This window comes from Copadichromis virginalis, linkage group LG12, assembly GCF_057382275.1.
Source record: "Copadichromis virginalis isolate Kocher_CV1m ecotype Utaka linkage group LG12, C_Virginalis_male_GT1.1, whole genome shotgun sequence".
NCBI lineage: Eukaryota > Metazoa > Chordata > Actinopteri > Cichliformes > Cichlidae > Copadichromis > Copadichromis virginalis.
The window spans coordinates 818,776-835,986 of NC_140629.1; the positions used below are offsets into that span (position 1 = coordinate 818,776).

The 17,211-nt window shown below is 42.0% G+C and overlaps 1 protein-coding gene across 1 annotated transcript; it reads right to left on the minus strand.

Moving 5' to 3' along the window:
• Positions 1 to 1,703: 1,703 nt before the first annotated feature.
• LOC146696187 (glutathione hydrolase 5 proenzyme-like) lies at positions 1,704 to 13,856 on the minus strand. Its single transcript, XM_085474046.1, has 10 exons — positions 13,715 to 13,856; positions 13,533 to 13,640; positions 7,474 to 7,651; positions 7,225 to 7,385; positions 6,850 to 6,996; positions 6,585 to 6,715; positions 5,532 to 5,707; positions 5,274 to 5,365; positions 2,001 to 2,107; positions 1,704 to 1,829 (listed from the first exon to the last, which is right to left on the minus strand). Exons 1-10 carry the CDS (start codon positions 13,854 to 13,856, stop codon positions 1,704 to 1,706), a joined length of 1,368 nt encoding a protein of 455 aa, XP_085330172.1.
• Positions 13,857 to 17,211: the final 3,355 nt, after the last annotated feature.

Below are 17,211 nucleotides of genomic sequence, written 5' to 3' on the forward strand. Positions count from 1 at the left end.
GTAACCAGGGGTAGCCTAGGATAAGCGGGGTGTCAGGAGCAGGAAAAGTGAAAAAGGACAGCTGCTCTTGGTGGTTACCTGATGTGATTAACCGTACAGGCGCGGTTTGGTGAGTTATGTATGCAAACACTTGGTTGTTTAATGTAGACGCAGGGATGGGCGGTTCGAGTGGAGTAAGAGACACAGCTAGCCTCTTAGCCAGCTTCTCATCCATAAGGTTCTGTTCCGCCCCGGAGTCCACTAACGCGGGGCATGTAAACGTCTGATTAGAAGTCACGATAGTAACGGACAGTAACAATCGGGGTCTAGTAGTGCTTAGAGTGCTGCCCACCCGTATCCCCGGACTCACCGGTGGGCCGGGTCGTTTGGGCGGACCGGGCAAACAGCGATGCGGTGACCGGGCCTCCCACAGTACAGACATTCTCCAGCCCGAAATCGGCGTTCCCTCTCCTCCGGAGAAAGCCGAGAGCGTCCGATCTGCATGGGTTCAGGCGGGGGCGGCGACGGAGAGCGCGCACACGCAGCTGGGGGCGGGGGCGGAGAAACGCGAAACCCGGGGCGCAATACGGAGCCCATAGGTTTAGATCGCCGCTCGGCATCCCTCTCCCGCAAGCGTCTGTCAATCCTACGGGAGAGGGAGGCCAATTCATCAAAGGATCTGGTCTCCTCGTGAAAAGCCAGTTGGTCCTTCATCTGGTCATTTAACGACCGTAAAAAAACCCCACGAAGAGCCGAATCGGGCCAACCCACGGCGACCGCTCGAGTACGGAATTCAACTAGGTACTCCGCAATACTGCGCCGCCCCTGACGGAGCCCCAGCAACTTCTGCGCGGCATCGTCCTCCGATACCGGAGGGGAAAACGTAGCCTGGAACTCCTCCAGGAAGTCATCGTAATCGCAATCACGAATGGGGTGAGAACTTAAGTAGGCTTCAGCCCATGCTAGAGCACGCCCCCGTAACAATCCCACGAAGTGGGAGATCTTAGCAGTATCCGTGGGGAACGCGTCAGGCGTGCGACTGAAAAACAAGGAGCACTGGAAAAGGAACCCCTCACACAGGTCTAGCTCCCCGTGGAAGGGTTCCAGCGGCGGAGGCGACACGCCGCGGTGCACGGGGTCGGACGGCCTAGTTTGTAATTTATTCTGAGTGTCACTGAGCTCTTGACAACGGTCTTGGAGAGACTGGAGCTGCTGATCGTGGCGACCGAGGATAGCGCCCTGTTTATTAATAGCGGAGCGGAGTGGATCTGCTGGGTCCATACTGGCCAGTCCGTACTGTCATGAACCGAAGTTCCGAGCGCAGGCAGGACCCAGTAGCAGAACACACACACGAGGGTATGAGCGAATAAAGAAAGTAATTTTTATTGAAACTAAAGGTGTCCCGTGAGGGTAGCCAGAAAAACAACGGGTGAAACCAGACGAAACCGAGGGACCGCACAGGGAACGCCGAGAGCGGGGCTGTGAGAGGGGTGATAGCCGGGCCGAGTGAACCAGAGGGGGGGGTGGAGCTCCAAAAGGGGTCGAGACGGCGAAGCTGAATGTGAACCGAATCCCAGGCGGACAGGTGGACAGGCAGGTGGCTCGAAAAAAACACGCCGAGTTGTGATCGCTGAGAGGCGACTACGGACTGGCGTGGAGCAGCAGGTAGGGCAGGATTAAATAGTCCACCTGGTGATCGCCTGGGATGGGATGCAGGTGTGGGGTTAGCAGCCACGCTCGTGGGCGTGGACATCCCAGCAGCACCCCGGACGCCGGGCCGCAGACCATGACACAGGCGTAATAATTGCCTCCTTAAGGCTCTTTCCAAACCAAAGGTGGTTCATGAGCGCCTTGGAGAGAAAAAAAAAAATGAGATGAGAAAGTGATGATTACAGGATAAATTAGGGTGAAGAATCTTGTTGCTATGATGCAAGCTTTAACAGCAAAGACCAGCATCAGTCCACATCAATTTATTTTATTTAATATGTAACGGCACCTTTGTGTGTACCATGCATACATACCGAGGCCACAGCCGGTGGAATCGTTTCAGAACCAGACCCTCCAATCACCAGCGTCTTCGATGGAGACTTCAGCACAGATGGGGCCATATTGGAGGGAGGCCGCTCCCCTGAGAAATACAACAAAGACCTTGAATGACAAAACTAGAAAACAGAAATCAGTCTGTACACACATATCTGTGCATAAATCATTTACACAAATGTTTCATACACGAATCAGTTACTGTATTTTCATGCAGTATTTTCATACCTGAATTTTTTATACTCTACAACAGGGGTGTCAAACTCCCGGCCTCGAAGGCCAGTGTCCTGCAGGTTTTAGATAAGACTCTGGGAGAACACACCTGAATCAAATGATTAGTTCATTACCAGGCTTCTGGAGAACTCCAAGACATGTTGGCTGTATCCCAATTCAGGGTCTGCAGCCTTAAAGTACGCATTTCAAGGCCGATTATGTTAAAGTGAATTGTTAAATGTTTGTCATTTTTATGCTTACCATCTCTACATTGTTTTAACTCTGTGATGAAAGAAATTCTTCTGTCCCCCCTCCCCAGATTCTCGAGGTTCTGGGTGGGGGCTGTAGTGTTTTATCACAGGCACATCCTTGTGAAGGTCTGTTTGATGTTGGTAAACTTCCTCCCCTTTGTATGGCTTCACTTTGTTATCTAGGGTGAACCATGAATTGGGTGTGGGGGAGACTACCCTCTTTATGACCAAGGATGTTGCTCCTGCTTTTATGCTTTTATGACCCTTTTTGGTCAGCAGGAGAACACACACATACAGTGCCTTGTCTTTGTAACCAAGGGGGGTTATGAGGGGAGGTGTTTGTAAACTATTGTTTATTGTGTGAACGTTTTCAATAAAAGGCAGCGAGAGGAGGCCATCATCGGGGTCACTCGTAAGGAGATTCGAAGTGCGTTTCTGAGATACCGACGAGGCCTCCCTTGCAAGTAAATCGATTGATCGCTGTTGCCTTGTTTTTCTTTCACGGGAATAAGTCCTGGATACAGCAGGGTCTGAGTTTAGACCCAACAGATTACATCACAGCGACGCGACGAAGGCTGTCCCAATTCAAAGGCTGCTCGAAATGCTGCCCTCAAATGCGTCCTTCATTTCCCTGAATTTTAAGGATGTGGCAGTGTAGACTTCGTGGCCCAACATATCCCATAATGCATAGCATGGCGGTGGGTGTCGATAATTTTGCCAAAAAAAAAAAAAACGGCGGATGAGGGGCGCCCGAAGAGTAAACTTTAAGTAAGTACTGAATATTATGTCACTTATTTATGTGCAAATGTTTAATAACGAAGAACATTAAACATTACTGTTGGCCACATGTCGGCAAAGTTATGTGACATTAGTGACGTTTGTGCTAACTTGGTTTTAAAGCCTTTACTTTAAAATATACGCCGTTCAATAGCTGAGCTTAATCTCACAGAGAATGATCAAAGCTCATGTAGAAACAAACAAACAAATGAACAAAAAGGTTTCTCCTTCATTCCTGTCAAACAAAGCTGTATGAAACGTTTCCAGCTGTTAGTATCATGGTTGCTAGGCAACCTGGGCAGCGCGACGGAGGCTAGACCGTCCCATTTCACAAGCCTCGCACTTCCGGCCTCAGCGGTCTTTGATTACGCAGCCCTTGTGGACCGTTAAGGCTGCGTACTTTAAGGCTGCAGACCCTGAATTGGGATACAGCCGCTGAGGAGGTAATTTATCTGTGTTTGATCAAGGACACATGTAAAATCTGCAGGACACTGGCCCTCAAAGCCTGGAGTTTGACACCTGTGCTCTACAAACAAGTTTAGAATTGCATCCGCCCATGCTTATCAACAAATGATGAAAGTGCACACACAACAAGTGAGTTATCTCTACTGAATCTGTATCAAACTAAAGTGAAATGTCTTTCAAAGTGCAGCTATTACTGAGACTCTGTCAGTGTGTTAGATTAATGTTTGAATGATGCTATGTCCAAACTGAATTATACAGAACCTTGAACACACTTGAATCAATATTATAGATCTATATATAGATTCATCCATCGATTATCTTCAGCTTATCCTTCTCAGGGTTGCAGGGGTGGTGGAGCCAATCCTAGCTACCATAGGGCGAGAGGCAGGGTAAACCGAGGTCAGGTCGCTAGCCGGATGCAGCGCTAACACAGAGAGACACTCGCATTCACACCTATGGGCAATTTAGATTCACCAATTAGCCTAACCCTACTAACTGCATGTCTTTGGACTGTGGGAGGATGCTGCAGTACCCAGAGAGAACTCACACAAACATGGGGAGAACATGCAAGCTCCACACAAGTGGGATCAAACTCAGGGCCTTCTTGCTATAAGGCAGGGGTGTCAAACTCAAATACACAGTGGGCCAAAATTCAAAACTGGAACAAAGTCGCGGGCTAACATTAATATTTATTGAAATATATTTATTCCTCCAGATATAAGAATGAATCTTTTCTTATGGACTCAAACACGTTTTGCTGAAAAACTGAATATGGAACAAGCAAAGCTTAATACTAAACAATATATCTATTAGCTGTATAATACCAGTAGGCCAGCTCTAATAGTAATTTGGTATGGCTTTGCGGGCCAAATGTAATTAGGCTCCGGGCCAAATTTGGCCCGCGGGCCAGAGTTTGACACCTATGCTATAAGGCAACACCGTGCCAGTGTGCTGTCCTCTATATAATTTTAAATGAATATAAATATCCATATACCGTCAAATCACAATGGTACATTTATATTATAAGGTTAACCCACTTCAGTAGAGAGAAACCCCCAACAATAAGAAGAGCCCCTTATGAGCAAGTACTTGGTGACAGTGTGAAGGAAAAACTTCACACAACAACACGTTGACATGGAAACAGATTTTACTACAGCAGTAGTAAAACTGTGCCTGTTCTTGAACATTCAAACATTTTAGCAGGCTATGGTATTAAACAGAAAATGCAATTTTAGTCCAAATTCACATGATGTGTTTCAGTTTGGCAAAACATCGTGGAAATGATCAACAAGTTTAGTTTTTCCATGATCAACAAAATATGATGCATCACAATGAATTATGAAATGCCATTTTCTCCTCTCATTTCCTCAATGGCACTATTTTGCCATTATTAGAAATTACTTAAAGAAATATGTCCTGTCAGGAAAATAATTTCAGGAAAAAAATTTAACTCTTTGTGGTATTAGTTTTGAAATAATCCACCTTCCTCGTCTGATTACTTGTATTTCATAAATAATAAATGTAAAAAGCATCCTACTGATCTCTTACCAGGAGAGACGCTATCAGCTCTACCACAGAAGTCAGACAGCTGGTTGTTGAGAATGATTCCAGTGCTTGGAGAGAGGACCCCGGAGCCGAATCTGTAAACAAAAAAACTAAATTAACTACAAAGCCAAGACACTCTTTGTAGTATAGAAATAGTCTAAAAATAAGTTCCTCCATAATCTCTTAAATCTTCAGTTTCAAGAAAGAAAAATATCTGATAGCTGGTTTCTAGCAGTGAAACAGAATGATGCAGGTACTGACTCGTCGTTGATGCTGCTGGTGACAGACACAGCAGATCCATCTTCAGCCAGCACAGATACATGTGTGGTGCCGATGCTGTCCAGATACAAGTTGATGCCAGGATCACGAGTCTTGTCGCTGCTGATCAAGCTTCGTTTGCTGTCTGCAAAGCTATCCTGTGTCAGTTTCTTTGCCATCTGTGTGAAATACAGAGAATTAATAAAATGAATTAATAAAACTAAATAAATATGCACATTACAGAAAATACATTGCTGTCAAGAAATTTATAAAATTGGAGCCAAATGTTAACAGAATTTTGATCATTGATCCATCACTGATGTAAGATGAATGAATGAATGAATACTAGAGGTTATAATATTGGTTAGTGATCAAGCTCAACATATGACTGCCAAAGATAGAGTCTCTGAAATTCAGTCATCTGTGTGAACTACAGAGTATCTGAAAACATCACATTACACAAAATTATACTTATATTTAAATACTAAGATAATAATAACAATAATATATACATACTAAATTAAAGACAAATATTAAGCCAATTTAGGTTTATGTGCTTTTAAAACTTGTATTTATATGTATATGTTTTAAAAGCTACATCACTGCTCAGAATGATGCTGAAATGAAAATGCTGAGACTCAAAGAAATTCTTACAGCACTCTACTGGTTTTCTACACCCTTAGTGCTTCTATAAGAACTTTAATTGTAAGTAGCAGCCAGGTACTGATAATCAAATGCCCCTGATTGATCATTAACAAAGGTGAACACTTCTGTAAAAGCACTTTGTTAACACAAAGTCACAATCTCAACCCAACAAATTAACCTAAAGTCCAACTGTGCAAAACTCAGAGATATTACAAAAAAACCTCAACTCATTATCAGTGTGCATAAACTGACTGTGGTGGGGTGTAGTTTGTGGATGAGCTGCAGGCAAGGGGCGGTTTGTTTTGTGTTTTGTGATGTGGTATTGTTACTTTTAATTGTTTAGTCACTTAAATAGAATCATTCTTTATGCAACAAAGCAGGTGCAAATCTGTAGGATTTTCAGATACTTACTTCATCTGAGCTGAAGTTTGGATCGCTGATATTTGTCTTTAATTCATTGGCAAATTTTAAAGCTTCAATATAACGGTGATAAAACAAAATCTTTTCATCAGTCGTCTTAGGTTCTGAATTCATTTTGTATCCTAAAAATACTTTAAAAAAAAAAATTTTTTGGATTGAAAACATCAATTCTTAGTGTATCACATTTGTAAAGATTGATAAGGATCATTTTCCTATATGAATCAAACTCTACATGCTAGAAGCAACAATCAGGAACCTTTCATGATGTTGAGGATGAGGCTGAGGATGGCTCCTCCTGCAGGGGGCGGAGGGAAGTACAGCTTATACTCTCCCAAAGAAATATTCCACGCATCAGTCACTTTAGCTTCATACAATTCCAAGTCCTTCCGTGTGAGGTTTCCTCCTGAGCAAGAACAGTGAAACAAATGATTCTGCTGAGTACAAATGAACACAATGAATTTCATAATCAAGAGTTTGAATGGATCCAGACAGATCACAGTGTAGCCTGTGAGGGATCATGTTACAGTTTTCCAAAACCAATAGATTTTTGTAATTTATAATTAGATCATTGTGCCTGGCAGACATAGAAAACGGTCAGAAAGAGAGCAGGATGAAACCCATCTGATAATACCTTCATCCTGTATGTCACTGGTTAAATTCTTTGCTATTGTTCCGTTGTAAAACACATCTGGTCCCTCGTTTGCGATCATCTCCAAAGTGTCAGCCAGTTTCTCAAATTTCACAGTATCACCGGTCTTAAGCTGGTTCCCATTTTTATCTAAATATAACTCCCTAAAAGACAAAGACAGTGAAATAAAGCTGAACCATTCATTGTTTGCTCTTTGTATTTTTGAAATCACATTGTGGGTGTTTTTCATACCGTAGTGACGTGTTACCAATGCGTGGGATGTGTTGACCTTGGTAGTAAGAAATAGGGAATCCTTCTCTGGCTAATTTGATGGTCGGCTGAAAGAGGTCGGCCCACGGCAACTTCCCATAAAGCCGGTGTGCCGCTTCATAACCTCGAATTTCCCCAGGAACCCCAATCCATTTGCTACCTGGTTAGATAGATAATGGATAGTCAGTGCTGGAAAGTCCCACATACATTTGCTCGTGTTTTGAGTAAACTGTAAGGTCCTGACCTTTAATGATCTGAGATGATGTCTGTTATAATTTGGTGCTTTGTAAATACTCTATTCTATTCTGCTCCATTTCAGAGGGAAATGTGTGTCTGTTTGTAACTGATTATGTTAGAGATAACATTTTGCATCTTACAGTTATTTTAAGTTTATTTCACTATATTTACACTATTTCTGGCTCAAAGAAGCATTTAGCATATCTTATATTTACTTTTCTTACTGTTTATGCAGCCTGTGTGCAGGAGTGTAGCACAGAACTCTGGGCCCCATAAATAAATAGTGTCTGTAGCCCCCTTTCTTTCCTTGATTCATCTTTCTCACACATATTCTAATGTCTAATTTCTTTATTTTTTAATGTCTGCCACAAGTGAACTGCTCCAACTACTCCCAGTTCTTATTGCTATCCATCCCATACTCAAATGCTGTCAAAAGACGCTTCTTAACAGAGACTATGCTGATTCTACATATGGATCCACAGCTTCCCTTCAAAGTCAACACACTATAGACAATCAGGGAGTAATGCATGAAGGTCATTTGTACTCTGCTGACAGCAACATAAGGGACAGGGACATGTGCATCCACAGCAGCCTGTGTCTCTGGCCCCACTTTAGCATCTCACAACATTTCCAGCTTCACCTCCACAGACAGATAATCTGCCAGGGAACGAGTGGAGATTAGCCAAATTAGAAACAATGACTGATAAAGATGGACTTGTGAGGAGAGTTAAGATTTGTCCTGGGGAGGAATTAACATTAATTGAAGACCAGAAAATGGGAAAGATGGGACAGCATTCTGGCAAGCTGTCTATTGTTGAACAGCCCATTCAGTAACTGATCTTGCTCTTAGAAGCTGTTTAATGCGACGATTATATCTATATCTGGCCACAACCAGGCTCTACCACAGGTCGACTGGGTCTACCTTTTTTTTCCCTGTTAGTCAGCATGTTATCCTCAGTAGCCTTTTTTCCTTTATTGATTTTATTGACAGCTTTTTGTCTACATGAGGTGCAGGAACAGTCTGCAGAACAAGGGAAATCATACTTCTTACTCCTCTCAAAGGGAACAAGGTGGGATTTTACATCTTTTAGAAGCTTCTCAAATGTGATCATCAGCAGAGATCTCATTCCATCTGATTTAACTGATTTATTTATTCCATATCACTGGTTTATTTCCCAATTCTCTCACCACCCAAAGAGATTGAGCTGTAAGAGAAATCAGTCTGTTAAACTACAAAAAAAATCTGTGAAAAGAAAATGTTTTTGTTCTTCTGCTTCTTTTATCTGGAAATACAACCTAATCCTGGTCCAGACTGCAAATGCTTGAGTACTCCTTGTGATTTTAAAGCTTGAACGGGTCTTGGTATCACTCATTTAAATGTCAGAAGTCTTCTTCCCAAACTTGATTTCATGAAAATTTGGATGAAAGAGTTATATACTGATATTCTTACATTATCAGCAAAGTGGCTTACAAAATCGGTTACTGACAAAGACATTGCAATAACGCGCTATAATCTTTTCCGTTGCGACCGCACCAGAAAGGGTGGCGGTGTTGCAATTTACGTAAAAAACAAATTCCATGTTACTGTCCAATCATCAGTATCTGTTTGTAAACAGTTTGAACTTCTTGCCCTCAAGCTCTAACTTTTGAAGGGCTATTTTATTACCATTGTGGGCTGTTATAGACCCCCCTCAGCTAGTAGTGAGGCTTTAGTTTCACTTAGTGAAAAACGATCTACTTTAGATTTTAATGAAAGATTTCAACTGGGACTGGTTGTCTTAGGGTTAGGGTTAATTAATCTAAACTCGCTTTGTGAAACCGAAAACCCAGAGTTTTCGTTAACTCAGGGTATACTTACTCAGAGTTTGCACTAAACCGGCTTCCTGAAATAGGGCCCAGGGCTCGTCGGGGGAGCTACTTAGGAGAATGTTGGAGCTCCCACTGGCGTGGGATCATTGAGTTATCGTACCAAGTTAGTGTGTGTCAGTATATGTCAGTGCTGTTCGTATATACCTGCCGAGGGTTAGTGTTGACGGCTGCTTCTATGGTTTCCCTGCAGGAGGAAGAGTGGTCCAGAAAGGCAGCACGCACGGGGTGTGCGGAAACACAACAGCAGGGAGCACGAACACAGACGTCGGAGGGAAGCATGCACACGGGGTTCAAGGGAGCAACGGGGAGTTATTGTGTTTACAGCTTTTCACTGTAAATAAAGAGCACTGTTTGCATCGCAGAGTCTGCGTTTTGGGTCCTCCTTTCCCCACATCCCCACGGTCTGCCAGCCAGACCATGACATCAGCTCTCCAGTCTACTCAAAAAAAGGGATGCCAGAAAAACCAAATCTGAAGCGGACTGGCTGATTTTTAGACAGCTCAGAAACCGTTCAACTTCCTTAATTTAAAAGGCCAAATCAGAATTCTATCTTTCAAAAACTACTAAACATCTGAACGATCCTAAGAAATTCTGGAAAATAATAAAATCTTCTTATGGAGACATAACTACAAATGAGATGCCAGCCTTTGTCGTAAAAGACTCCTGCACCTTAATGGAGAAATGTGATATTCTAAACTGCTTTAATGAGCTTTTTCATTCTTCAGGATCTCTATTTGAATCTTTATATCCAGATTTAAAACAGCTTAATCAACAGGAGGCTCTCTCTGCAACCACTCAAACTGAATCTTTGGTCCAACCCTTCAGTTTTTCTCCACTAAATGTTTTTGAGGTCCACAGGGCTTTAAATCTGTTGGATCTAAATAAATCTGCAGGACCAGATCAACTTGATCCTTATTGTCTTAAGTTGGCTGCAGATTTTATAGCAGAACCACTAACTTACATTTTTAATCTTAGCCTCTCGAAAGTGAGATCCCTGTAATACAGAAATCTGCCTGTGTTCTCCCTTTGCTGAAAAGAGGTGATCCTTCAGATGTTAATAACTACAGGCCCATATCGAAATTGTGTGTTCTAGCAAAAGTTCTAGATTCAGAGTTTAGCTGTTCATTAGTGAACAACTGAAAGACTTTTTTGACAAAAATTCAGTTCTTTCCAACATCAGTCAGGATTCAGAAAACAACACAGCACACTAACTGCTGCTATTTAAGTGGTTAATGACATCATTGATTCAATGGACTGCAAACTTCCTCTTTTCTCCCAGTATCCAAGTATCCAAAGAAGTTCCACAGGGCTCCATATCAGAGCCATTGTTCTTTTCGCTTTACATAAACAACCTTTGTGATAATTTGTCAAATGCTGCATTTCATCTTTATGCAGATGATACAATTATCTATTGTTCATCTCCTTCACCAACCCTGCAATTTCTGCAGTCTGCCTTTGATGTTTTTCAGTCCCATTTAACCCAACTTAAGTTGGTGTTAAATCGATAGAAATACAAGTTCGTGTTATCCTCAAATGGCAAAGAGTTGTTAGCTACATCTCCTAAGATTACAACAATTCAAGGAACTGAAATTGAAATGGTCACATCTTACAAGTATCTAGGGATCATTATAGATCAGAATTTGTCATTTAAAACTCAAATTCAAAGGCTTGTGTCGAAGTTAAAACTAAAACTAAGTTTCTTTTTTAGAAATCAATCCTGTTTCTCCCTCCAAGTGAGAAAACACTTGATTCATGCAACTTCTTTACCTTTAATGGATTTTGGTGACCTGCTTTTTATTTTTTAATGCACCTGCTCACTACCTAAAGAGGTTGGATACTGTGTACCATTGTGCTTTACTTTTTATTACTGGTTATGGAAATTGTGTACATCATTGTTCTTTGTATGCTGCTGCTAAATGTCCATCTTTCCATATTTGTAGACTCTCCCATTGGTTGATGTTTATCTATAAACCTCTCCTTGGGCTGGTTCCATCTTATTTATGTGTTTATATGTGTAAAAACCACAACCAATACAGCCTTCATTCGCACAATATCATACAATTGATTGGCCCAAAAATCAGAACAGAATTGGAGAAAAAGGCTTTTAATTACGCTGCCCCTGCTTCCTGGAATAATCTGCAGGAGGAACTGAAATGATCAGAATTGGTTACCTTGGGGGAGTTTAAGTCTGTCTTAAAGGAACGAGAGAATAACTCTTTTACTCAGTGTCAATGTATTTAATGTCGCTCTTAATTAGATCTGTTATTGTATATTTCTCACATGTTTGTACGGGATATTGTATTTTTTTAAATGCTATATCCTAATGTGGTACGTCTATTTTGACTTTTGTTGCCATGATGCCATGGCTCTCTTGGAAATGAAATTTTTAATCTCAATGAGATTTTTTACCTGGATAAAATAAAGGACTAATACTGTATGAAGACCTTATGTGTGGACATTCTCTGCAGACTCGATTAGAGTCTATTAGAGTTGGCTGTACCACAGTCACCTTTCATTATTCTCTGGGCTGCAATTGCTTATTAATCCTTTTTTGTCTTTTAACAAATGCATTTAATAAAGGCATTTTAATATTGGAAATTCCCCTAGGTGGCGGTGTTGCATTTTAAACATAAACATGTTGAATGGGCCAAAGCTCATTCAACAAGGACTGAGGCAAAGTGGAGAACTGTTCTAATGTCAGACAAATCAATTTTTTTTTTAGAAAATGTGGATCCTGCATTCTGGGCTAAAGAGTAAAGGGCTTTAACGTTGTTAAGTGCTGCTGTTTTTGCAGCTTGTTATCAACACTCAATTCAAAACCTCTGAAGGTATGTAATTATTTTACTGCCTATAGAATTGGCTGCTTGCACATCTGGCAATGCACCAGTGCTGAAAGGTGTACACAGGCAACTTGTGCTCCCATCGAGTTGACATCTATTTCAGCAAGACCACGCTAAACCGCATGCTGCATCTATTACAATAGCATGGCTTCACAGAAGAAGTACCTGGGTGTTAAAATGGCCTGCCTGCAGTTCAAACCTTTGACCAAGAAAAAACACATCGAGTGCATCATGAAATGACATATATGACAAAAAGGACCCAGGACTGTGGAGCAGCTATCCTTTGGCAAACAAAAATGTGGGTTTTTTGACCCAGTATTTGAATTTCTCTGGTCTTGTTATATATTTCTTTGAAGAGGTATAAGATCATTTAGGTTTTTGTTGCTGACTTTATTATTATTATTTTTTTCCAATAATTATTATTTTCAATAATTAAATAAGAATAGTTGTGCACTCTTTAGTGTATTAGAGTCTTGACTTTAATTCAGTAGATGAGGTTAGAGGTGAGGAGGAGGATGACATTTTAACAAGACACCAATCATGCTGTCTCTTTCCTCCGCTTCTTTGATGACAAGAACCCTCTCAGGTGATAAAACAAAGGTATGATCCTTCATATCTTGAGTTTGACTTGCAGATTAAGGTGCAGAATTTAAAATATATCTCTACAGATAACTGACTACACCTTTAAAACCTTTGTGTTACATCTTGTGTATCATTTGGAGAAAGACCTGTTAAGACCAGTTTGGAGAAAAACCTGACTACTTCAATCTCTCTGGTTGTTTCTGAAACTAAGGAGCATGTATTTCATGGTGTTTATGCTAGATTATTCTGATAGTGTCATATACGACACCGACTCATTGTCTTTAATATCTGCTGACAGCCAAACCCTCTGTAGTGGTTTGCTTTATCTTTTTTCTTTTCTTTTTATATTATCCCAGTTTTGCTTTTTTGAGGAAAGCTGAATGAGGAATGACTCACAGTGTGCATTAGCAGTGACCTGTACAGAATAAATTAGCTGTGTCATAAAGGTGAGTCCAAGAGCAGATTAGACTAAAACCTTATAAATATTAGCATTATGCCAGATAAACAGCCCACCGTGCGGCCACTCCACGGTCCACTCTGTGGTGTTAGGACACGACTTAAGCAGGTCAGAGGTCACGTTGCTGGGGACAGTCTCTCTGGAGGTGATGATTTTCACTTTACCTTTGAAAAGATGACATATTACTACATTAATCCACAGCAGAGCTGAGCAAAGAGTAGCGAGGGTGTCTTGTTACCGGAGCTGTCCATCACAGTGAATATGACCCCGCCTCCAATCCCCATGCACTGTGGGTTCATGATGGAGGTGCACAGCAGCGCAGCAATGGCAGCATCTACTGCAGAGCCATTTTTCTGAAGAATGTCCCTGAAAGAGTTCATCGTTATCACTTTAGTGTTATTGTTATCATGTGTGCACAATTAATTTAATTTTAATCTTCATCAAAATTGTAATGTCCCACAATTAAATTGTCATGACAGAACAAAAAGAACATGCATACTCTCTGTCATATGGACCTGCATGAATAAACTTTCTGAATCCTTTATCATCCGCAACTGAAAATAGTTGTGGATGATTACTATACCTTTCTAATCTGACGTTGTTGTCCCTGGCTCTCTTTCTCTCTCTCTCCCTCCTGCTCTGTTCCTGTGCTACTGCCAGTGTAACTACCGCCCCTCCCCCCTCATCCCAGCGCAAAGCTCAAATGCTGAATGAAGCAAAAAAAAAGTGCAAGAGGGAGAGAGGGTGAGAGAAAGAAAAAGGTGGCCATGTCATTATGTCATTAGTTTTTCTTCTTTTATACCCTTTCTTGCCAGCCACGCTGTGGAGTACTTGGACTCGTGTGATGGAGCATTGTCCTGCATGAAAATCATGTTTTTCTTGAAGGATGCAGACTTCTTCCTGTACCACTGCTTGAAGAAGGTGTCTTCCAGAAACTGGCAGTAGGACTGGGAGGCTCGCGATAAGGAGCCGGCTTGCGTCGTTCACGTCAAAGACCCGGCTCTAAGAGCCATTTCGTTCACAACTGACACATCACTAAGGCACACACAAATTCTTTTTACACATACAAATCCTGATTTACAAGTACAAAATATTTATGACCACAATTTGAGCCCATATGTTCGCAGTTCTTGGAGATTTTTTAGCGTTTGCATTTGGATCAGTGCATAATCGTATGTGTAATGTGAAAAAAAATGTATCAGAAGTTTCAAATGTTACTCACTTTCCAATCTCCGAACAATTCTCGGAGTCTGCGGCCACTGCAGCTTTTGAGAAACGGCAATTAGGGTCCTCGTCGTCCGACGGGGCAACCTGACCTTTACTTTCACATACCCCTAACCAAATACCACAAACTATTGCACAACCAAAAAAAAAAAAACAAAACAAATCCAGAAGATGGCGTGACCGTTTGGGCTGCATATTTTGGGACACCAAGAGAAGCAAGGTAGTGTCACCATAACCCCCTTGGGGCTATTAGGAGTCGTATTTGCCCCCTCAGTGTTCTTGCTGGTGCGGAAAGTATGACGCTCCTCGTCTGACTCAGACATCGCTGTTTTCTTCTCTGCGTAACCGTCAGTAGTTCACTTCCTCTGAAAGTTTACCGCTTGTTGATGATTCCCCAGACAGCACAGCTACGTGTTGCGCACATATTTCCGCTGTGTGGGCACTGATAGGCGCAGCGTGGCGCAGACGTGTTCATTGGTAAGCAGAGGTATCTGCTACGTCGTTTGACGCTGCTTCTCTCTCTCTGGCCACTCCACACAGAGAGGGGTCCGGTAGCCAGTAGCGGTTTTTGATACGGGCGACACGGGCGGTTGCCCGGGGCGGCATCACGGGCATCGGCAAAAAAAATAAAAAAAGAATGGTCGTACTCATGCTGCCCCGACATCAGCCAGCGCATATTGGGAATGGCACAGGCACCGATCGGTTTTCTATCGCCCATTTCCTGGGAATAAGGATGCCCTTCGTTTGCGAGGTGAGCCTGCTGCTTGCGGCGCAGAGAGGAGAGGGCGGGGCGGCGGGGAAGTGTCTGGCTGGCTGGAGCAGCATCTAATAACCAACCAAAATAAAACTAAATAAAAACAAACCAACAAACACGAAAACACCAAACATTATAATACAGATTTATAATTTGCATGTTTTTCCGAAATTCAGGCGCACCGAGGGCTCGCTGCTGAAGTCAAAGTAAACTTTATTGTCATCTCCGCTACAGTCCAGTATATAGAGAGACGAGACAACGAGGCTCCTGTTACAGCAGTGCAAGTAAACAAACAATATATATAAGAAGAGTAAGAAAATAAATATACACTTTAGGACCAGGGGTAAAGGGATCAATAACAATTTAAAATTTACAGTTTGATGATTTAAAGTCTCACACACACCCATCGAAAGGGGAGGGGGCCGGCTGCTTCCAAATAGAGCACATTTCATTCATAATGTTGTAAATCCAAGCCCATTATGTGTTCATGATTTGAATCCTGGGTTGTGTGAAATCTCAGAAATGAACCCTAGACAAAGTGAATCTGTGAACTAAGGTGTAGGTGTGTTAGGTTATGTTGTGGTGATCCTTGGGTTGGGGGATTTGTGTTCATACTGGAGTGCAAAATTAAAACCAATGGAAGATGGACAAGAAAAGTTCGGACCGATACGGTATCGGTCCAATACTGACGTAAAATACTGAATCGGATATTGGAGATGCTCACGTGATAGAGCGGCTGAGTGTATTTGTAGCCTCGCTACCAAACCAGCATTTCATCTGGGATGAAGTTATCTCAGAGAGAAGTAAAGCAAGTGTGTAAGTTCATCTCTGAATGTTTGTAAAGCATTCCCACGTTAAGCTTAACAACCGATATATGGAGCGAGTGCCTCTCCTTGCTGCTACTTCAATCATGAAACTGATTAATGATCAGCTGATCGGCTTTTCTGTCGGAGTCCGTCTCTCTTGTTTGTTTTTGGCCCACTTCGCTCCAGAAAGAGGAAACCAGCGGCTGAACAACAGCAGCACGTTTAAGCTTGATAAGCTGTTGTTAGAATGTATTTAATATTACTTTCTACACCAGGATCTTTTTCTACGTAGCTGACGGCTGGTAACTGTGCAGGGGCGGATCTAGCAAAGTGTAGCCAGGGGGGCTGATAGGGCATGAACAGGGAAAAGGGGGCACAAAAACATACTTTTCTTTCTTATTCTCATTTAAAATGTCTAGCTTTTAATAAATAATTATCTGAATCTTACACCCAATGTTTTAATCTTATGTAAAATATATAGAAGTCCATTACTGTATATGGTAACTGTTAAGTCTAATATACGCTAGTACAGCGGTCCCCAACCTTTTTTGCGCCACCGACCGGTTTATGCCCGACAATATTTTCACGGACCGGCCTTTAAGGTGTCGCGGATAAATACAACAAAATAAAACTAGTACCGGTACCGAAAAAAAGACAATTTATTCATAACACACGTGAAAAGACCCAGGAAGACCGAGTAAACGATAAAAACTATAACAAAATAACGCTGAAAACCAATAAAAACCCTGAAAACTATACATTTCACACCTGAACCTCAACTCTCGCGGCCCGGTACCAAACGACTCACGGACCGGTACCTGTCCGAGGCCTGGGGGTTGGGGACCGCTGCCCTAGTAAGCTATACTACTTTTTCCTTTGGGAAGGTACCATCTCTGCAGTCTGCAGTTCTGTTGAAGAAAGATGTTGAATCTATTTAATTATTCTTGAAAA